This window comes from Manduca sexta, chromosome 7 (genome assembly GCF_014839805.1).
Source record: "Manduca sexta isolate Smith_Timp_Sample1 chromosome 7, JHU_Msex_v1.0, whole genome shotgun sequence".
Taxonomy (NCBI): Eukaryota; Metazoa; Arthropoda; class Insecta; order Lepidoptera; family Sphingidae; genus Manduca; species Manduca sexta.
In genome coordinates, this window is record NC_051121.1 from 8,184,747 (window position 1) to 8,208,133 (window position 23,387).

Sequence of the window (23,387 nt, forward strand, 5' to 3'; positions counted from 1 at the left end):
AACAACAAATTATCTGTAACGCGTATATTAAAATAACACTTTACATTGGATACGTCACACTTGTGTATAGTTCATGTCATATAACTTTGCCGCCTTGAAGTTAGTCATGAGCAGTACTGTAAGATACAAGAATCTTATGGAGACCACACTTTACCTATGTCAATACAAACAATCGTACACAACAACCGTCATAGAGGCGACTGCTTCAATTTATTTATTTATTTAAAAGGAGAAAGAGAGTCTCTAGGAAGCAAATATTTTTGTTAGATATTCTGTGAAGCCTCTGTTGATCATGGAGGGAGGCATCTTATTTCTGGTTTGACTAGAAACTAGTGAAGATGCAAAGAGCGCGTATGAGGCTAACTTCAGAGTGGTACAGTTATACGACGCGAACAATGATTTGTAAGGCAGGTCAGAAACTATAGCTTCAGTCCGAACCGCTGCGCCGTGACGATGCACTCGACGCTGAGCCGCTTCGAGACTGTAAACACATCGACAATAAGCCTATTAGTATATTTCCAAATAGAATATCGATAAACATCACAATAAATATAGTACGCTATTTATTTCTGCGCGGTTATTTTTGAAAGCTAAATACATTTTAGATGACCATCTGTCTAAGATTTAGACTGGCTTGTACAATGACTTGCTAAACATATTTATCGTTAAACACATTTAAAACTTCGTGCTGTCACTGTCATCTTTTAAGAGTTGGGAAAGACAGCACTATGATTAAAATATATTTAGCGTTAATCATATTTAGTGAGTGCTTGTGCAAGTCAGCCTTATTATAGTAGATGACCATTGCTTTTCGCACTATCATAGTTTTGTTTCGATGTCTAACATTCGCGTAGACATGAGAAATCATTATTTAGATGTGATGTAAACGTCAGCTTAAGATGATTGTCCTCTACACGCATTATCTACCACGACATTTTAAATAATCCAAAAAATGGCAACAACAAACCAAAAAATAACTCATCATCCTTACCTGCCGAGATCCACTAGCAGATCTACTCCTAGATCTATCTGATCCACTGCCCGAACCCGAGTTCCGCCTGGAACTGGCCCTGGAAGACGCTTTAGAGCCGGAGGCCTTGGAAGAGGCGCGGGAAGCCCGCGACGAGGCCCGTGATGAGCGCTTGCTCGCCCGGGATGAGGCACGGGAACTCGCCTTTGAACTGGCTCTTGAACCCTGATTACGCAAATTAATATTATATTAGGTTTTATTGTTACGGCGACTATGGAAAATCATATTGCTATTTTTTTTATATTTGGGTAAAAAATATTTACATTACAAATATTAACCAGGCTAAACTAAATTGATTTTATTCCCTTTTTTATCGTTCTCAGCTCATTCCATCACAATATCATAATAACAACCTTCTCGCTCGCCTTAGAGCTGGCCCTGGAGCCCCTACTGGCTGAGCTGGCCCGCGATCCTTTGCCGCTTCTGGAGCTGGCCCGCGACCCCTTCCCACTCCTGGAACTAGCGCGGGAAGACGCGCGAGACGATGCCCGCGAACCGGACTTCGAACGGGACCGAGAACGCTCCGACCCAGATCTAGAAATAGATTGAGAATTAATAAAGTAAAATATTTTCTCTCCACGCAATTTTTCCCGATGCCTTCAACAGAAAAAAGGTAAGGTTGACAAGGCATTAAAATATTTTTGTATCCGAATGGTAGACACCAAGAAGAACCCACCCAAGTTATGATTTTTATAATCCAGTGATGAATATCCACTAAGATAGCCAGCATACATTTGGCTACAGACGGAGGGTCGCCAGTCTTTTTTAAAAATAGATATGACACATGCAGCAATAAAATCCTAATTAACAGCTGATAACCAAAAACCCAGTTCATACCTGGCAGATCCAGACTGCGCCGAACCAGATCTTGATCTAGACTTCCTAGACCCGGAGGCGGAACGTGACCTGCTCCTTGACTTGGACTTCGAGCGTGACCTTGACCTCGCCCGCGATCCCGACCTCGACCTTGACTTCGAACCTTTCGACCTGTCCGAGCCTTGCGGTGACTTTGATCGGGACTTCGATCGTGAATTGGACCTAGTGATAAATAAATAAATAAGCATGGAAGATAGTGACAAATATTTGTTATTATTTTATGTGGACAATTCTCACAGAGCAGACATTCACTATATTTAGTTGAAAATATTTTAAAAGTTTAATACATAAATGAAATAATTAGGACATACAAATGTAGCCGGTGATTTACTATTCTTTGCATATTGTATACTAGAAACACATGTGTCATACATGCTGACCTAAGAAGAATGGTTTTTATACAGCAGTCATTTTACTTTACATAAATGTCTAGTCCAGGCACATTACCTCACACAATGTAATGAAAGTCCCTTAATATGATACTCATATCTTAATGTAGAAACAGTATTATCTTTGCAATTGTTAAATATTATTTATAGCTTATTATCACTTATAATTTATAACTAGCCATAAATTGTAACTGATCACATTTGTATTTGAGTCTACAAATATAAACAATTTCATAGCCTATATTGTACGCACTGCACAGCCATTATAATTAAACTGGTCAACAATATACCTGTCTTTCTTCCCATTCTGCTTCTCTTCGTCGTCATCGTCTTCTTCCTCTTCTTCATCCTCTTCCTAAGAAGTAATAAAAACATCAAAGGTGTTGTGTAAAATTTGTTCTTTTAAAGGAAATTGTACTGAGACACAAAGGCTTAAAAACATCAATAGACCATTTTTGTGTTTAATTTTTTCACTAAAATAAACCAGGATAACCTTCTACACAGATAATGGCAAAAAAATCTATTAAACTTGTATACTAAGGTAATATGAAATTTTCATTTTGTTCAGCAATTTTTGTGGCTGACTGTACGAAATGGCAGACTAGTCAACATAATAAACACACAATAAACATGACTAGCTATGTTACCTGGTGTGGCTCGAGCTGTTTCTCCCTGAGGCGCAGCATGCGGTGCTCGGGCGCGCTGAGCGGACGGTGCGTCACCACGAGCCGCGTGAGCGCCTGCGCCGCAGCACCAGCACGCGCGCGTCGCTTCGACAGCCGCACGCGGGTCTCCAACTCGTTGTAGTACACCGTATGGTTGCGCACCACCTTAATACATTCGATTGTCACAATGGAGGGGGCAAAGATATTGTGTTTATTATTTTATAAAGACATTGACAATATACAAATAGTAAGCAAATTGACATTAAGAAATCATTAAATACCTAAATTATGAGCCCGTGTCACAACTTCTGAATAAATTATACTCATCAAATAAATGTATAAGCCAAACAATTACAAATCAGACTCTAATCCATTCTCTCAAATAAATAGCAATGAAATAAGTATGATCTACCTACATTAACTGTTTCAATATGAAAACTGACAATTACCTATATTTTTTTAAACTAGTGAAAGTCCCTTATTATAGCAGTGTTTTAGTGTGAATTTTACTTAATACACCTACTAACAGATAATTAATAAGAATAAGGAACTATTTAGTAACCACCATTTATGTACATCTCAAATCATATCAATTGCATTATACAAACTTGTGTAATTGCATTGTGAACTAACCTACATATTCCACATGGATGATTAGAAAGCAATCATATTTAAACAACAACCAGCAAACTTTCAAGTAAAGTGATATAGAATTTCAATTTGAATAAAAAAAAAATCATAACAAACCACTTACTTATGTACTTTAAAAAAAATATACTCTAAAAACAGAATGATTGTGTCAGTGATCCTAAACCTAGGCAAAACGACACAGAAAACTTTGGTGTTTCCAAATAATTATGATTGCTATTCAAGCATTGACATCTTTTAACTAATATAAACATACCAAAAAGTAATTCTCTTCATAACCTTTAGAAGCTTTACTCTTGACGTTCCAGTTGTACTCCCTGGCCATCTTGTACTCATATGTGTCTCCGTCCATGTATGGAATGCCCTCGGCCACATCGCGTCGCCGTTTCTGTATAGTATCCTCTGTTGGCAGGCAGTAGGCCACAAACTGTTCACCGCTTTCGTCCATCACACCACTGCAAAGAAATAGTCATAGTAAAATAATGATTTCTAGTGTTTACACATATGTTAATACATTGGATTACATAAAACTATTTATGCTTGGTCTCCCTGTGACCATGAAGGCTACAGTCTTTGTGGTGAGGAGAAATTTATAATATAAAAAGCTGTGATAATATCTGAAAACAAGTATTATTTCAAAGTGAAATATTTCATTACTAAGTTACTCTTAATAGTAGTGAGCAAAAGGATTAGTATGAAACAGCAAGTTATAAATGTCAACTGTGTTCCAACTTTTATGCAATTAAAATAAACACAATATCAGCATTTTTGTCTCACATTCTCATGCACTTACCGAATCATAGCCTGAGACATGGCTTCGATCTGTCCAGCAAAGTTCTTATCAGCTGGCGCAGGATCAGTGTCAAATATAACCTGGGCGCATGGGTATTTCCACATGTCAAAGTCAGGGAAGATTGGCATGACCTCCACAGGAGTGATGCCGGGCTTGCTGTAATGTTTCTCTATGGTCTTCTTATTGTCATCAAAGGTCTTTTCAATGGCCTTAATCTGACTCTCACGGTCCATGTATAGAGTCTCCTCACTGAATATCTTCTTGACATTGTAACCAACTTTCGCTTCAACCTAAGGCGTTAGTTATATATAATTATTTACATTTATTTTTTCGTTTGTCATAAGACTATTGCAAGACATAAAAGGAAAAATGTTTGTCATGGAAAATATTGTAGTACTAATCAAACTAAATCTCAAGACTAAAGGATAGCATAATCTGGCCTACACCAATCAAACATTATCTTAATTTAAAGGGTGTGCATGAATAAAAAAAAACTTGGTATCTGAACAGGCTTTTGCTACAAAGTATACAATTTTTTTTCTTTTACTTCAATACACAATCAAATGGCTTTATCAATATCCAGTATGGCTTTTCGAAAGGCCGACAACCATAGATAATTTTGAAAACAAAAACATACCTTCTCCATAGTCTGAGGTTGAAATCTGGTCTGCTCAGTGGAGATGTACTCCGAGCGTCGCAACCACGACACATTTTTGGCGTGATGACGCGACCGCTTCGAGTCCTGAGGCGTGAGCACGTCATCTTCTAGAAGCTTCTCGTCAGCAGGATCCAACACCGCATTACCATCCCCTTGGTATATATCACGATTTATCAAATCTATATGGACACCCAGGTCGTGTTCTGTTAATACTTCATAGCGGTAATTCTTCTCTAGTGATGTCGGATTGTATTGTATGAAACGTGTAGACGGAAACGGGTATGTGATGAATTTCAGATCAAATGGTATGTCTGGAAGTGTGTTGCAGTACTTCACGCGTGTTACGAGCTCAGACCTGCAGTGTAAATTACATTTTTAGCGGGTTTTAGGTAATTAAACGGACGTTGTTTAGATATAAACTAACCTCCTTTCTCCTGTTCTCTGTGGACGCTTCTCCCTTTCGGGTTCATTTGTTTGCACCGTAGGTGGCATATTGTAATTTTACTCTATATATCGTCACTTCATTTCAAAACAAATGGAAATTTAAAATAACAATATGCAAACACTCAAGAACGTACACAATTTTTGTAAGATTGACAATAATTATTGACAAATGACAATTAAACAAAACGATGTAATGTCTATAGATAACAAAGTACCTAGTATGTACTCACGCTAATGCTACACGGTCGGAACCATGAATAGGTCCTAGGAATCGATAACTAATTCCTACGACCATAACCAGGGATTATAAAAATAATTGCAATAATAATTTAAACTACGAACTAAAGTGACGACTACTAGCTTATCGATTAATTTTAAATTGCGATTTATATGACCATTGAGAATAAATCCAAAGATAAATTATTAAAATAATTTCGTAATAAAATATGCATAATAATATAATTTACAAGTTTTGCAAAAAGAATTTCTAACCGGTCACTTTATTATTTCGAATTAGTTTTTTGAACCTAGTACGTTACCAGTTACCACTAATTTTAGCTTTACGAATGCGTATAGTCTGCCTGATCTGATAATTCGTTCGGTTTCCGGTAATGTTGCCAATATAAAAAAATGACTTACATCGTCAATCTTCATACTGTGTTGTCAATGCAGTGAATTTACCCAAAACTGCGAATTAGCTCCTCATGTTAGGGAAAATCATAAAAAATTAAACCGCCTCCAAAAATTACTAAAAACCAAAAAATAATTTAACATTACCTATACACTGGTTACTAATTTTGGAGTTTGTGTTTAATAGAAATTAAACATAAGTCATTAACATTGTTAGATAAGCTAAATAAATACATGAACAAATGTACGAAAAACGATGTGTGGACCTATAAAATCTGAGGTTTGCCCTCGATTTCTCCAGGATCCAATCATCAGATTTTGACTTGGTGACTATGGGTCCACTTCAAAAGTATCTTCATTCGAACAAAATTTATTAACAAAAAAAAGATTGAGTCGAATTGAGAACTTCCTCCTTTTTTGAAGTAGGTTAAAAATACATTTATTTTTAGTGGAGTAGTTACTTAGTTGATTAGTTTACAACAATTTGAGTGTGATAATTTAAAATCATTTAGATTATTCATATTTTATAATATTTTATTTCTGTTTCTACCAACAATAGATTGTAAGATAGATAAGTACATAGAATAATTGGCAAAAAATCTAAAGAGATTACCAAAAATGTAATAAATACATATTTTGGCGTAACAAAATAGTTGCTAGAAAATCTGGGTTTCTATGGTCATTCATATGGTTAAGACGTAAAAAGTTGGCAACACTTTATCCTTCAATCCCCATTCGTATTTCGTTCGCCGAATTGCCTTGAATTCGAGTCATTCACTCGTCGTATTCCGTCGCCATCTTTCTTTTCACAACTTTAGTCGGCAAAGAGGTACGTTTCAATTTACAATAATTCATAAAATACAACGTTATCTTAGTAAAAAATCATTATATCGCTGCTTCGGCTTCTTTGTGCGTTTTATAGATAATAGTAAGTTGCTTTCATTTTATATTATACGAGAAAAGATCTTTTGCCATGTGGTCCAAAAGAGGGGTTTTTCAACGTACTGCGCATTATGTTTTACAAGTAAAAATTCAACAATTAGTTCTTTATGGCAACGTACAAGCAGTTACGTGTATTTTTTAATGTCATTTTAGTGTTTTTGAATAGTTTTGTAAGATATTGGCAGAAGCCGGTATGGTAACCAACGTGGCGCGAATGGTGCGGTCCTAACTCGTCTTCATTGTTGTAGGAATTAAAATGGGTACAGTTGAACGTGCCGGTGACGACCACACTTCCGAAGTGGAGTCCGGAGAGGAGGAGGAGATTGTCGGAGGCGGAGAGTTGGCCCAGCACCTCATGAAAAGGTAAGAAAAAAATAGGTTAGCTCCATCCCTCCATTATCTGTCGGCGCCTAGATGTAACGTTTAAGCCATCTATTTGTGTCTGATATCGATCTGTTTTGTTCTGCGCACATTGCTTCGACAGCGTCCATGTAAATTTCCATGCATTTCCTTTTTGTAAATCATTTACGATTGCGATTAAAAAATATAGGAACCAGTCGTATTAATGACTTTTCGATACGTATAAACATAAGGCAACGTGCTTTACACATTGTGCGTTTCAAATCCTTTATCACAGTTATTTATGTAAAGTCGTAAGTGCTTATATCGAGGCTAGTGTGTTGAATTTTTTATAACATCGTGACTGTGTGGAGACTTTAAATCTAAGTTCAATTCTAATTTTAGAACTAAACCGCCGGTATGTAAGAGAGCCTAAACTTAAATTGATCAATTACATGGGTATGCCGGGCGACGTTAGCAGTACAGTCATATCATGGTTCTTGTCACATGGTTACAATTCCATAGCAATGACTCATCATTTATGGGAGACGTTGCCCTGCTTAAGCTTATTCGTCCATGATGATATATTACTCTCGTGTTATTTATTTAGAAGATATTGCATAGAATACACTGAAATATCGCGAAAACTAGATTTTATTCATTTAATTATAAAAACACTGATAGTTTCGATTTCATGAATATGTATAGAATAAAAATATTAACTATTTGTATCATCTTTCCGCATGAGGGTTAAGAATAGCATCAGAATAATAAACAAACGCGTTGAAAAACCACATGGTCGTAAGATGTAATCAAGTCTCTTACAAGCTAAGTACGTTCATACTTTTAATTACGTAGTACAAATATGGTATGTACTTGTTTCTTAGTTTGAAAATATTTAAGTCGCACTTCAAGATCCAATCACCGTTTCATTACTTACTAGCATCAAAATATCTTAATCTAAGAGGCATTTTTTGTCAAATCTCAAAATAAGTCTGTCGTCACGAAATATTACCTGTCCGTATACAATAACCATTATCTAGCATTAGTGTCGATATTTTTTTCTTATCTAATTACATCTGCAATGCAAGACGTAAAAAACCGTCCCGAGATGAGATTACGGGTCAATGAACTAATGACTCATTTCACGCTCTACTTGATCAATAAGTGCTGAGATGCAGCGGCCGGCTGTTTTATGGACCGGCGAATGTAGTTTAGAGACAGTTTTTCTTTGAAAATGACTTACCAACGCCTAGATTAGACAGTTTATGGAATATAAATGCCTTTGACTCAATTTTGAGTAAGAAATGTGTTTTATAGATGATTAACTTTAGCATTTATTACATATTGGAAAATGGGAACCAAAATTAATAAAAACATCAGTTTTTGGTATTTTGACGTCCTGTTTTAGTATGGATTAACAGCTGGACCTCATTCTTTCTGGTCGGCTTGAAGATAATCTTGAACAGCATCCCAGCTAGTATCAGTTTTCACTGATAGGATGAGTTGAGAGTGTTAGGTAACAACATTTTGTCTGGTATTGACGATAGCTCTACTTCACAATGCCACTAAGTTTGTCATGGTTTCCAGTAATCAAACTGTAACGTCTGTTTTTAATGGGACGTATCCTGTCGGGCTATAATTTGAGCGTAGTTTCCGTTTGGTGTTCCTTCATTCAATTTGCTTCCAAGTCTAACTTACGAAGCCATTTGATTGTGAGATATTTTATAGCACACAGTGCTATGTTGCGTTTATTTATAATGAGCATTTAAATATTCCTAGGTTTAGCGAATTTTTTTCTGTGTAGTTAAAGCCATCCGTAAAGTACGTCACAAGAGGGATGGTGTTGATGTAATGTGACATTAAGTGACGGGGAGGAGTATCATAAGTTTCATGACATCACATGTCAAAATCTAAATTATAAAACACAAGCTATAACGATAAACTTTAAAAAAATGTTCAATCTCTGTTTTATACGGTTTATTTTGTTTTGTTAGCGAATCCTCGCGCACACTGACCCGACACGCTGTACTACAGGTTAGTTGACGGCAATAATTAAGCCAAATTCAGCTCGTCGCGAAATGATGTTAATTTTAGTAACAAAAAAAAAATATGAAACTGCTCTGTATTTTTATTGAATTACTTCTGTATGTACTATTGCAATACATGTGAAGTCACACCAAGAAAAGGGGCCAAAAATCAGAAAAAATCGTGTCATGTATTTAATGGATAGCCCCTTATAACTCAGTACAAAAACAATATAGCAGTTTAGTGGAAAAAGAATTCCATCAAGTAGTGCACCTTTTTGATATAAAATAACTATAATTATAGTCAGACTGTTCAGATATAACCTCTACGTGCTGTCTGACCTCAACGCGCCCTCCAAAGGTCTAAGAGTTCATATTCTGACAAGTGCACAGACAAGATAAGCAAATATTTTCTGCCCCTTCGACCTCTGAATTTCGCTGGTAAACCTTAAAACTCAGACACAAGATTTTATTTTTATTTTCATACTCTGTATAATAAAAGTATTTTGGCGCGTTTAAAGCCGGAGGCATTTTGTCCCCATCCACCTATAGTCGACTTAGGTGGATTTTGTGACCTTTTCTGCCTGATTGTAAAGTAACTCAGACTGGTACAATATAATCCTTTGTAATATGATTACAAAAAACTTAATTTATTTTTAACATTGACCGTACACATGAAAATCCAATTATCGCGTAAAAAGTGGTTTTATCATTCAAGCAAAAGTGCCGCGCGGTACCAATACGGTATTTTTTCAAAAGGTGACTTTGATTGATATACGTACATTTTTACCCCCTTATTCATAGCCATTATTTATCTAAGGACGACGGAGCATTGCTGTGATAACAAGTGTATTGAAACGATATAGCTGCTGTTGGTTTAATTTTGTGGTCAAAGCGTATATTTACACGCGGTATAGCATGACTTCTCGTATTGTGCGGTTGGGACGTATTGGCCACTTGTGCGCCACACACATGCCCTTAGCAAGTTCTCACATAATCAGTGCAGGTTCCCGAATGAGTAATATGTAAGTTATGTAGTGAATATTGTTAAACAGATTTATTCGTCATCTACGAGACTAGGTAATGTCATGTTGGCTTGCAAGTTCTGAGATCTTTTTGTCCATAACCGGATGTTAGTCATGCTAAGTAATTGTAAACATTAATTACTACTTTATACTTACTCATTGAGCGTGAGTTATTCTTTACGAATAAGTTTTGTTTTACGTTCGTGTATTTGTAATTTCAATCTTAAGTATCTAGATTTAGTTTAGATGTATTGTCTCCCTTTTATGGTAGTTTTGATTTCAACCGTGTAAAGAATGGTAGGTAACATTTTTTTTTTTCTATCCAATCTTTATGTTACAAATACAAATTTTACTATATCCGTCCAAAGATTGACACAAGATGCGCAGGTGTTCTCATTTCGCCGCCCAGCTGGTTTCACAACCAGCCACATATAAAAGTAATTTAAAACAGATGCTTTTTAAATGGGGCAGGTGTTTTATCTTCTCGCGATCTTTTAACCGTAAGAAGTGGGATATTTATGCAATTTTACTTTTGTTCTATACTGTTACATTGGTACAAGCTATTTAAACTTTGAAATTGAGGGTTGGGATTTGATCTCCTGGTCAAACAGTAATTTGTGCGAATATTTTGATTCGAGAACAATTTGCTTTTACTTTATATGTAGGTCTTACGGTAACTGAAATGAGTCCAATAAACCAGGGTGCATTGTTTATATCTGCATATCCCTTCGAAGATATAGATTATAAACATAGACTTCATAAAATATTCTGTGATGTCACGAATTATTTTGAGCTTTTTCGACTACATCTCACGGTTTAAAATTATATAGTACAAATTAATAATGGTTTCAACTTTTAGCCAATATAATATTATATTTATCTAACGGTTTGACGTCACATGGTCATATTTGTAAAGTAAACAACTAATTTTAACATTATATAAATTTAAACAAACTTCAATATTATAGTAAATTCCAAAGTGAGTACGTCATCTGTATAAATTTTATACATTAAAACTGTGATTTCTCGATGTATTTCAACATAGAGCAGCGTTTACGAACTCATACGTCTCTGTTTATTCTGTGTTGCAAACGTGCTATTTTTGGGGAAACTGGACACGTTTGCACTGAAAATAAAGAAATCTCGCCACGCGTGTGCCGAGGAGAATATATATAATTAGAACTAGCAGGATATTGTAAATCCATAAAAGTGTGATATAATTATCTTAAACATTTGCACCGGAAACTATTTAGATTTCCTGAATGTACAAAAAATATTAAGCGAAGAAATCCATTACTTAGACTTTATTTTAATGAAGAACTTTGGAATAAACAATTTGCTGTCAGAATGTCTTTATGATATTGAAATAAATCAAATTGACCAGAGTTTATGTTCAAGCTCATGACACTGGAAAATCCATCTGTAACCACCATCAATTTGTTACTTTCTGTTACCAAGCAGTTTACGAGTACTGCCTTTGATCCGAAAGAATTCTTAAGCAGTGACATTAACAGCCGGTTTCTTCAACTTTAAAAGTAATAAGTTTAAAAACTTTTACTTGACCATTACTGATATGACTGCAAAATGTATTTCTTTATAATATATACCTAAAGGAAGAGCAGCAAAAGTTGGCACATCACAAATGTAACTGTGAAGAAAAAATGTGAGGCTTATTTACCTCTACGCCACTGCAAAATCACTGAAGTAGTGTCACATAGAGGTATATCAAAGAAATGAAAGAATACTATAAGTTTGAAATAAAACCATAGGCGTACTTAGCATTTGCTTAGCGGTGGGGGAAATGTTAAGATTGCAACACCCCCACCATGGGTCTGGTAACACTGCCTACCCTTACTTGAAATGGGGAAAAAGCATTGTGTACGCAGGAAAATTACTTAAGGACCAAGCTTTTCTAGAACATCAGAGATTTTGGCTCCAACTTCTGGCGGGGGTGTGCGCCTATGAATAAAACAATGTGTATATTCTGATATCTTAAATAAGATCTCATGGAGGATACGGAAGTTATACAATGATAATGTTTTATTATTTACAGTAACAGATGTTCCAATTTCACCACTGCTGAAATTGATAAGTTAAGGAGGCTGATAAATAAACACTCGAAAATCATATTAAATAAAAAAACTAACGCTCCTATAGTCAAACAAAAGGAAGCAATTTGGCAAGTTATTGCAAAGGAATTTAACGCCTCGACTAACACGTCTTATAGAAGTGTCAAGCAATTAAAATATAAGTGGGAATACTTGAAAAAAAGGGCACGGAAAGAAGCTGGAAAAGTCTACCGAATGCGTCGGCAGATTGGTAAAGGCCCACCGCCACCCCCATTATCTCCTACTAACAAGTGGGTGGCTGGTATTCTTAAAGACACAGCTACGGGTACTGTTCCTCAGTATGATGAAGATGCATATGAAAACATAGTCCTTGAGCCCTCTCTTCAGTCAATGTATGCAATGAATGAGACAGACCTAAGTAACGAAAACGATGTTAGTACAGAAAGTAAACATAAATTGTCCATTCCGATATGTTCCACAAATATACCTGCAACAATTGTATTAAATGCGAATTCACATCACACAATGAACCCATTGTCGGATCTGTCAAAAAAGAAACACGAAATAGTAGAGCCTAAAACTAAAAAGACTGAGGATACTCTAGTCCAACTTAAAGAAGAAAAATGTCGTTTAGAGATGGATTTGTTGAGGAAATGCTATGAGAATGACGAGCGACGCAAACAAGAATTGCATGAATTGCAAGTCTTAAAAATTAAATTAGAAATGGACATACTAAGTAGAAGAAAATAATTAACAACATAAGTTTAATTACTAATTATATTTTTATTTATAGTAGTGCTTAATTTAAGTAAATAGCCTTTAATTTATTATCGTAATATATACCAATCCCCCTGTCATGATGTTTGTACACGTTAATCGCGGAAATCATGAACCGTCCAGACGTAGACTATATAAGCATACCAGACGTTCGTATGTGAGGCCCATACATTTATTAAAATACGAGTTGTAATGTAAAACATATTTTTAGTATCTTTTGCCATCTAATCATCAACCAACAGCTACTTAAGTTTGCCATAGTTGTTTGGCACAATTCTGACGCCAATATAAGTTGCTTATTGTTATTCGGGAAAAGTACATAGTGGACTATTGCAGGAATAAAGTTCACGGGGCAAAAACACAAGCAAAATTATAATATTTTTGTAAAGTAAATATTGTATTTATAATACTTATCTTGCTTTATAAATATATAACAATATATATAATATTGTTTAATAATACAAATGTAATAGTTTGTGAAGATATTAGCTCGTTTCGTGCTGGAACATGTAGTAGTTAATGTTGGTGAGATATAATTGTATTGTATTATAGAATAACAGCCTTTTTAAACCAAACAATATACTTGGCTATGTAGTAATTGTTACCTTTGGCATTCCTTATCGAAACAGAAAATCAGCATCCTGAATAATAACTAAGAATATTAAATCTTTTGCCTAGATACGTTAAATAATTTAACATCTAATATATGTATATTATTCTTATGATCCGCCACATGTAATCCAATAAAATAGATGCAAGTCAAATAAAGCCAGTTATTAATCTGCTTTCGTTATTATTTATCGAAACCTAACCCGCACGGTAAAAGTTCATTAAAAACTAGCATTTTGGCATAAAACGACACGTGATTTTTTACCTTTCACAGCACTGTCATGAGCGGTAAACATAACTCAAATTATTAAAGCATTAGCCATGAGCAAACATGGTGAAGAAACTAATTTCGTCAATACTTAGTTTTTGCCGTTTCTTGGTTTTTAATAAAAAAGCAAGCTGACCGTAAGATTTTATATCCTGTCTCTAGGGAAATGAGCGCACTGCGATTCCATATAGCATTTTGTTACAAAACGGTTATTAGGTGTTGATACAATTTCTACCAAAACATTTACGATCATGGGATACGCTTGTGCGTCTATTTTTTCTATTTCATAAATAGGTGAATATATCTTATATCGTAACCATTACCGAATTCGTCTGCTTTATTATAAACGTGGTTTCTTAATTTCGGTCCCGTCGTGTCGGACTATAGAGTTTTTATATCTAAAAAGTGAACATTTTTTACACGCATTCCCTGCTCCACATCACGCCACCGTCACGAACACTAATCACATATAAAAAATAATCGTCTTCATCTCGATTCTTGATATACGGTTGGTTACTAACTCAACCAATTCATTAAATACATTGATATGCGTTCGAAATATTACATTTTTAAGATACTTGTACTTGTTATTAGAGATTTAATAGTTATACTATGTATGTTGTATATCAATTGATTCGTGAATTAAATTGACTGTCTGTCAAATTTTATTTACAACTAGTTGGCATCGATTAGTGTTAAATCTTTTGCACATAAACGACACATTTTTGTGTAAAATATGTTTGTATAAAGCAATTAACTTTCTATCTTTGCTCATATTGGTAATGCAAAATATTTTTGTTTCTTATTTTATTAATGCAAATGCTTAATATCAACCTCTTTATATTTTAAGCGAGAAATGAAACTGACCATTCTCTAAATAAAAATTTGTTGTTACAGCGGCGTGACCCGCACGGACATGTTGGCGGCAATCTCGAACAGCATCCACGCGGAGGCCATCGCCGCGCTGCCGCCCAACGTGCGGCGTCGCATCCGGGCGCTGCGCTTGCTGCAGAGGGAGTTCGTCGACATCGAGTCCAAGTTCTACAGCGAGGTGCACGCACTCGAGTGCAAGTACGAGAAACTGTACAAGCCGCTGTTTGATAAGGTGATTGGACTTTTATATTTATTTACCTCAGCGGTCTATGAATAGTTCTGCCTGCTTGATGAACTCTTACAAAAAGTTAGAGCGATATGAGTTTTTTTTATGGTTAAAAAATTTATATTACAAGATAACTGTAGGTAAAAGATTAACTAATTGTAATGTCTTATCATGACCAGTGTACACGTATATTTGTGTAAGGTCACACTAACAAGTAATGGAAACTCGGTTCTATATTTGGGGGGTATTTAGGTTAGATTCTCGCTGATCAATCATTGTGATTTGTGACCTATTTTACATATGACATCCTAGTTTATTTATCTTTGAGATATAATATTAATCTAAATAGAGATAAATATGTTAAAGTTAAAATTATATGTGCTCTTCAAATTACGCCATAATTTTAGTATCAAATTATCTTATTGCGACATCCTTTGTAAGTATTAATTAGTTTTAACATTGAATACATCCTACATTGTCATATAAATGGAAAACGCATACTAGGGCTTCCTTTGTCGTTATCGAAAACTATGCGGCCAACATCCAGATTAGGAAGAAATATTTGCAGTACAGTCTGCAGTTTGTTCAATATGGAACTAGATAGATTATATTTACATTTACGAGTTAACATACATACTATGAATTGCCACGTTTCCTACTGTTGTTTTAAAATAAATGCCACTGAAGCTCTGTCTATGAACAAGGAACATATTTCTGACATATTCTTTGCGAGACAGAAATTAATTAAGTCTATCGATTGCTGGATAACATTCCATCATGACAAATAGTGCCTTCTACGTCATGAGTAAAACCACTTGAATAGAGACTAGAATTTTAAATACTTATAATGGGGTGACGTCATAACGTAACTTTGTGTGCAGCGCGCTCAAATCGTAAACGGCATCTACGAGCCCACGGACGAGGAGTGCGTGAACCCGTGGCGTGATGAGAACGAAGAGGACGAGCTGGCGCGCGCCGTGCAGAGCGCGGCCATCACCGACGGCGCCGACGACAACAACAAGCCCGCCGACGACAACAACACTGCCGAGTGAGTGACACATGACTTGTGTAGCTATATATCAGGCTGTATGGCTGAGAGCCTTTGCCTTCTACTTAAGGAGTAAATCAAACCAAAAAAAAACTATATATTTTTATCTAGGTGGTGGGTATTTGTAACTGGCTCACCCCCAGAAAACTTTCAGATCTACTTCTTTTTTTAGTGACTGTGAGATTTCCAGAGGCCCAAATGATCACTTAAAATTTTATATGATGACAATTTTACACCAAATACTGAAAATCAATGATTGATTTGTTTAACATGCATCACCAACTGAGGTTATTGAGACAGTTCCTGTTAAGCCGCCATGCCTATACGCAAATTAATATCCTTATAATATTTCAGGCCACCAATGGACCCCAATGTCAAGGGAATCCCAGACTTCTGGTACAACATATTCAGGAATGTGTCAATGTTGTGTGAGATGATGCAAGAACATGATGAACCCATCCTCAAGTGTTTGCAAGATATTAAAGGTTTGTTTTCATCAATTTCAAATCTTTTATGAGCTAAACTCTTTTATAAGCTACATTTTGTTCAATAGAACATATTCATTTAATTTATATCTTGGACAATTATGACCAAGCTCCGTAAATAAAGATTAAAAAATATATACCTAGGACATGATGACTAATCTACACCAAGATCTGAAGTTTATGAAGAATGCTACATGCATCACCAACTGAGGCAATAAATCATTCTAGATCATTTATAAATAGTTTTATATTCAGATAGCTAAGTGTATAATGTTTTTCTGCAGTGCAAATGCACGACGAACCTATCGGATTCACATTGGAGTTCCACTTCGCGCCCAATGAATACTTCACAAACACTGTGCTCACCAAGGAGTATTCAATGAAGTGCAAGCCTGATGATGACAGCCCGCTAGACTTTGAGGGGCCCGAGATTTACTCCTGCAAGGTATGTTCAGTAGTTACTGATTAGTAAATATATATATTTTTTCTTACATGAGTACAGCAAAGCGAGTCCAATGTACATAATGTGTAAGTGGAGTGATGTTTTGGATAGAGTACCAATTGATGAGAGATAATCCCTTGCCCATCAACCATAATTCTACCGACCTGTTCAAAACTAAATGACACCCATACCCATCTGGTATAAACTATTATCAAGTTATATTGAGTTAATAAATTCTCTACACAGATACTTTATTAATACTAAAATTCACCCTCAGGGTTGTGAAATCAACTGGAAGAAGGGCAAGAACGTGACTGTGAAGACGATAAAGAAGAAGCAGAAGCATAAGTCGCGCGGGTCGGTGCGCACAGTCACCAAGTCGGTGCAGGCCGACTCGTTCTTCAACTTCTTTAATCCGCCCACCATGCCCGAGGACCCCAACTCCACTCTCGCCTCGGACATCCAGGTGCGTTGTGTGGAACTTCACGTATGTGTATTAAAATTGGTTATCAGTTTTAATGTTTAATACATTGATATAAGTAAAAGCAAAACTTCTTTAGATGTTAAATTATAGTTCCATTTACTATTATTAAAATAGTTTAGGCTTTATTCGCCTATTAGGTACCACTGGTAGATTACCAGACATTAAAATGTATTTTGAATTAAAACAAGCATAATAAATCTTGGTGATCAGGCACTGTTGACGGCTGACTTCGAAATTGGTCACTACATCCGCGAGCGCGTGGTGTCGCGCGCCGTGCTGCTCTACACCGGCGAGGGGCTCGACGACGATGACGACGATGAATACGAGGAGGAGGTCAGTCGCTATCACTACTTGTCTGTAGCACGAGAAATATGCATGAACATGAGTTGGCAAGCGCCATGGAACTAATTGATTGTCATGATTTACGACAAGAGTGCCTCTGAAGAGATGTAAACTTTCATGCATTTTTCTCGTTGATTTATATCAAAATGGAAGATATCACAATAGCCTCTGCCACTGGACCTTTGCTTTTGGTCGGGTTATGTGGATTATGTGACAATGTTTTAACACCATTTACGGCGATTACTGAATGACGATCTCTCTTAACTTGTGGAGAACAAGTTCCAGAACATTGTCAGTAATGAGGAACACATTTTGTTGGCCATTTCTGTATGAGAGTCTAAAGCGTAGAATAATTTTTGCAGATAATATAAATATTAGTTCTTGATTTAGTTCAACTGACAAATACATGCACTAATTAAAAAAAAAAAACTTGTTATTGTAACTCAAGTTCACCCAAAAGGAATGTAATGTCAAATGGTGTCAAAAGGTTGTCATGTAATCAAGTCTCTCGAAACTTCCAGCATTTGACAAAACGTGGCGTTAAAGGAAACACTGGACGCTTTTCGCAAGGACTCCGATCAGTGCGTAATTTTATTGATTTAGATGGAAACTGTCATGTACTTAGAGAGAGCAAGCTTTACGTAGTAATTGAGGCTCGCTTTGACATGAGATGCTTTCTTGATGTTGTATGGATTAAATCGGGGCGATTTCTAGAGTGTGGTCTATACTTAAGTGTAGATTTTTAATGAAAAGACACTCACATCGCCCTTCTGCGTATCCAAATTGTGAATTCTACAGCCATCTAGTATCCGTAATCATTAATCTTTGAACATGCATGGTAGATTTTTACAGCGCTTGCTTATTTTATTTAGTAATTTAAAGAGATGTTATGCCTTCCCAAATCCTCAAAACAGACGGAGGTACGGTATCCACTGTGTTGAATCCCGTTCCCGTGTTATTTTTTATTTATGTTTTTGCCTGTGAATGTGCGCGCGTCGAACGAGTGCAGGGCATACGGTATCTACGTCTGGTGATGGTAGCTGCACAACCAACAGCGGTGATATTTGGTTTCAGGAGGATTCGTACTCTGACGAAGACTCCGGCACGGAGGAGGTTTCCGACGCGGAGGATTGATGCACGTCCCTAGTCCGCGCTCTAGCGTTGTACCGTAGCCTGTAATGTAACGGCAGCCGCTGACCCCGAGGTCTCGCACACGCCCCGCGCGTGTCCACTTGGTATGCACACGCCGCCGCTGTGCACTGATCTATCGCGTTCATATCTGGCCCATATCATTTTTTTTTTAAATTGAACCAAAAATGAATTATATATTCGCCTAGCGAAGGGTGATGTCGAATACTCTCATGACGCGTCAGGTTATTTTTATAAATCGGTAGTATATGTACGCTAGATGTTATTATTATAATGTACTTCTCGCAATGTTTATCTCGATCTATGCATGGTTTATCCTTTAGCCAGATAAATATGTTTTAGAAGTGGATATATTTAATAGGGCTCAGGGCTCCAGAAGAGTTACGTTATAGACTTAAAAGCGAGAAGTGTATGGTGCCTTGATAAATGTATAATGCATGTTAACTTGTTAGATGTCTGTTACGATACCTATATTGCATTTCTAGTTTAGTTATACAATTTCTCGTTTTTATTTATTATACAGTAATTATAGTGTGTACTTTTATTAACTAATTTTACATCTCATTTGTGTACTATGAAATTTCATGTGATATTATTATTCTCTAGAGCTATTTTGTTTCCTATTAATGATATTTAAGTGTTGTCATTCCACGGCACAGTGGTGTCCCCGGCGGCGGGCGGGCAGCCTCCTCCGGGGATTGATTGTGCTCGCTGAATCTCTTGTGCCAAAATCCATATTTTGTGTATCATCACTTGGACGTTGCTAACTGTGATCTTTCCCATATGTATTTTAATAATATCTGACAATAGCTAGGGAATACAGATGTATATTTTATATTTATGTAACTTTCTATTGAAGTTAGCATAATAATGTCAATGTGTAGCAGCTCGTCAGTAGCTGGTAGATTACAGTCTTCACGGCTTGTATGTTTTTGGCATGATGTCCTTACGTGACATTAAAATTGTACGCTTTTTATACATGTGTTTCATTTTTTTATCCTTATTTGCATGTTAGTATGCGCAAGACGAGACGCAGATGGTTGCAGAATTCACGTTTAACGGGTAACTCGAGAATGTGCGAGTTTTCGCGTGTTGGCGGAGTGAGGGTTGCGATAACGTTGAGTATATTTTACATAGGAGGACGAGGAATGCTCGACGGAAGAGAGCGACGAGGACGAGGAGCCTGCGCCGCGGAGACGGCCCAAGAAGGGCAGCAAGCCGCCGCACGACAACCCCGCCGAGTGCAAGCAACAGTAGCAATTACCGACCCGCCACCGGTAAACCATGGATTTACTACACATTTTGCGTTGGTGCTGAATACGTTCGCCACATTTTGATGGGAATACTAACTATTTGCTTTCAAAACTTATTGGAAAGTAACTACAATCTTCCATAGGCTTCCGTCGGCATCCCTCGCTCACTCAAAATGTGGTGAACGTTATTTCCTGCAATGATATATGTCTATCTCCTGTTTACATTTTGTAAGTGCGCCCATTTTAACATTTTTCAATTGGCGCAGATTCACATTGTAGGGAATTCGGTAAATAGTTTTATCTGATTTAATGTTAAACAACGGTCTATGTTAGCGATTTTAAATTGAAAAGCTACTGATGTTGCTACTAGAAAATAAAGATTGTTGAAAATCAACCGCGACAGTCCCCCGGCTATGTACATTCCTTGACTTTCGGAATGTATTTACATAATTTGTCCGCCTCGAACCAGCTATTATCATTTATGTTGTAAAACGTTGGTGTTGTGCTCGGTGCACTGATAGTGAGACTTGTGATGTATTGTAACACTGCCTGTTTGTAAACAGCTGTTGGTTAAGGTCTGTAAGACAGTGATTATTGTTAATGTTTTGCCCAGGGAAACGTTTATTTGCGCGTAACAATCATACCGATCCTTTACCCCTCCGCTAGTATTCATGTATCCTTTATGAATTGGTGTTTGCCAGGGTTTTATATTTATAATGAAGTATTCATGATATGTTTAATTTAAAATAAACATGGCACGTTTTGAACGTATTATCATAACGCGCAAGTAAATGGGTCTGTATCCCACACTCTGTGGATGGAGTCCGGCGTAATTATTATTGTCGCATGCGTTTCGTGGTGTTTATATATTTGCCACTATAAACGCTCAGAATTAAGCTAGGCGTATCATTTTTTACGTCGATAAGACCATAATATAAAAACTATTGAATATGGTAGTTTTTATAATACTTAACATTGGTATTTAGTGTTAAAGCATCGCATACACCAGCTAATAGGGTATTTGTACACTTAACATTTTTAAATAAAAGTACGCAAATAATACTGATTTTCATTTATTCACCTTTTCAATGTAACTTTTGTGTAATCTATATTATAAAGCTAGTCTAAAAAAAGTCTTCGAAACATCGGGAGAAAACTAAAATATAAAAAAAAACCGCAATAGAATCCGAAAAGTAGTTTAATTTTAATGTCTAAGCTGGACAGTGTTTGAAAGCGCAAATCTCTGGAACTACTGGTTCGAATTAAAAAATCTGGTTTGTGTTGCCCATTTATAAAGGAAGGCTAGAAGCTATATATCATGCTATCACTAATTGGAACGGATCAGTAATGAAAAATGTGGCAAAAACGGAGAAAATGTATTCCTTTTGAGAGCTTCTGTTGTCTTATTTGAAAACTATTAAAGTTACGCAGCAAATATTTGTAAGTTCTAAAAATCCTAATATTATAAATGCGAAATTTGTGAGGATGGATGTATATATGTTTGTTCCTCTTTCACGAAAAAAATACTGAACAGATTTGGATGAAACTTTACAGTAATATTGGTTAATACATTAGAATAACACATAGGCTACAGTTTATAATGATTCTGTATAAAACGGGCCTTTTATCCCGGAAAAATAGACTGGAGCAAAAGCTATTATATTATAAAACTAAGTCCCCCGTCGCAGCTGTTCGAACGCGGTAAATTTGAAAACAACACAACTGTTTTCTGTAAAATTCGGTATGGAAATGATTTGAGATCTGGAAAGGACATAGGCTACTTTCTATCCCGGGAAACATATAGCGGAGCTGCGAGCAAAAGCTGGTAATATAGAGAATATCTCCCCCCACATCTGTTGGCTTGTCTGAACGCGATAAACACAAAACCACCTAACAGATTTCGATACAATTGGGTATGGAGATAATTTGAGACCATGGGAAGATTATTGGGTACTTATCCCGGGAAAATATAGAGCTGGGCTTTTATCCCAAAAAAGCTAGGACGCGGGCGAAGTTGCGAGCACATAAGCTAGTATGAAATATAATTATTCTAGGCGGACTACAGCTACATACCGTTGTAACACTTACATAAAATTAAACACCACACAAGATTCAATATTTATTAACTTTCAATCATTTAACAATTTATCACGATTTGTCTTTTTGTTACAACGCGATCAGATCTCTTGGGTCTAAAAATATACAATTCCTGAAATAAAATTACATATAAATTATACTGAGACCTGCTGTGTGACAATGAATTTGGCAACTTCTGAATTGCTCGTTATCTACGAAATAAATAAAATTGCGACTGTGATTGAATATTAAACGTATCACCAATTTGAATATCTACCGTATAAAAAATAACAATAATTTTTTCATGTATCATTGTCACAAAGTAGATCTCATTTGATTTCACTAAAATAATCTAAAAATTATTCTACAATAATGTTCCTGTCACATGAGGATCATTCACAAAAATCTGTTTTGTACTCTACACAACTGCATTATACTATTTTTAAGTACAACATATTTGAATTTGACACAACTGGGAAAAGCCGATGAAGTAAGTATAAAGTACATAGCAGCGCCAATCGCGTGGCACTTTGTAAAAAAGCAATACTATTTGAAACATACGAAAAAGGCTCCAAGTGTCGAGCAATGAATGTTGGACTAAACCAACAGATTCCATATTAGACACTTTTTGATGCACAATCGTCAATCCTGGGAACTTGAAATCAATAAATACACCCGATAATATTGAAAACATGGCGCAACAAAGTTAACACAAAAATTATGCTATAAAAGTTGCGCATACAAGGATACTAAAAGCCGATTTCTTAACGATCTCACACTTATTTCTAGACCGATCCCGAGAATATAACTAATAAAAAAA

General features: G+C 36.1%; 2 protein-coding genes and 1 non-coding gene across 6 annotated transcripts; 2 read left to right on the plus strand and 1 right to left on the minus strand.

Moving 5' to 3' along the window:
- Positions 1-9: 9 nt before the first annotated feature.
- Positions 10-5,737, minus strand: LOC115443514 (RNA polymerase II-associated factor 1 homolog). Its single transcript, XM_030168986.2, has 10 exons — positions 5,484-5,737; positions 5,039-5,414; positions 4,402-4,691; positions 3,865-4,063; positions 2,943-3,125; positions 2,586-2,650; positions 1,868-2,068; positions 1,384-1,564; positions 992-1,195; positions 10-481 (listed from the first exon to the last, which is right to left on the minus strand). The coding sequence occupies exons 1-10, from the start codon at positions 5,549-5,551 to the stop codon at positions 428-430; spliced, it is 1,821 nt and encodes a 606-aa protein (XP_030024846.1). The 5' UTR covers positions 5,552-5,737; the 3' UTR covers positions 10-427.
- Positions 5,738-6,831: 1,094 nt separating this feature from the next.
- LOC115443681 (nucleosome assembly protein 1-like 1) lies at positions 6,832-21,551 on the plus strand. Of its 4 annotated transcripts, none has more exons than XM_030169225.2 (9): positions 6,832-6,962; positions 7,324-7,438; positions 15,087-15,294; positions 16,170-16,336; positions 16,691-16,821; positions 17,106-17,266; positions 17,541-17,729; positions 17,958-18,080; positions 20,376-21,551. In XM_030169225.2, exons 2-9 carry the CDS (start codon positions 7,332-7,334, stop codon positions 20,493-20,495), a joined length of 1,206 nt encoding a protein of 401 aa, XP_030025085.1. In that variant the 5' UTR covers positions 6,832-6,962; positions 7,324-7,331; the 3' UTR covers positions 20,496-21,551. The 4 variants fall into 4 exon arrangements, with proteins under 4 accessions (XP_030025085.1, XP_030025238.1, XP_030025167.1 ...); XM_030169378.2 differs by lacking the exon at positions 20,376-21,551 and adding an exon at positions 19,164-20,214; XM_030169307.2 differs by having other exon boundaries at positions 6,892-7,061.
- Positions 16,546-16,630, plus strand: LOC115447324. The gene has a single exon (XR_003938995.1). It is a non-coding gene; the product is annotated as a small nucleolar RNA Me18S-Um1356 (small nucleolar RNA).
- Positions 21,552-23,387: the final 1,836 nt, after the last annotated feature.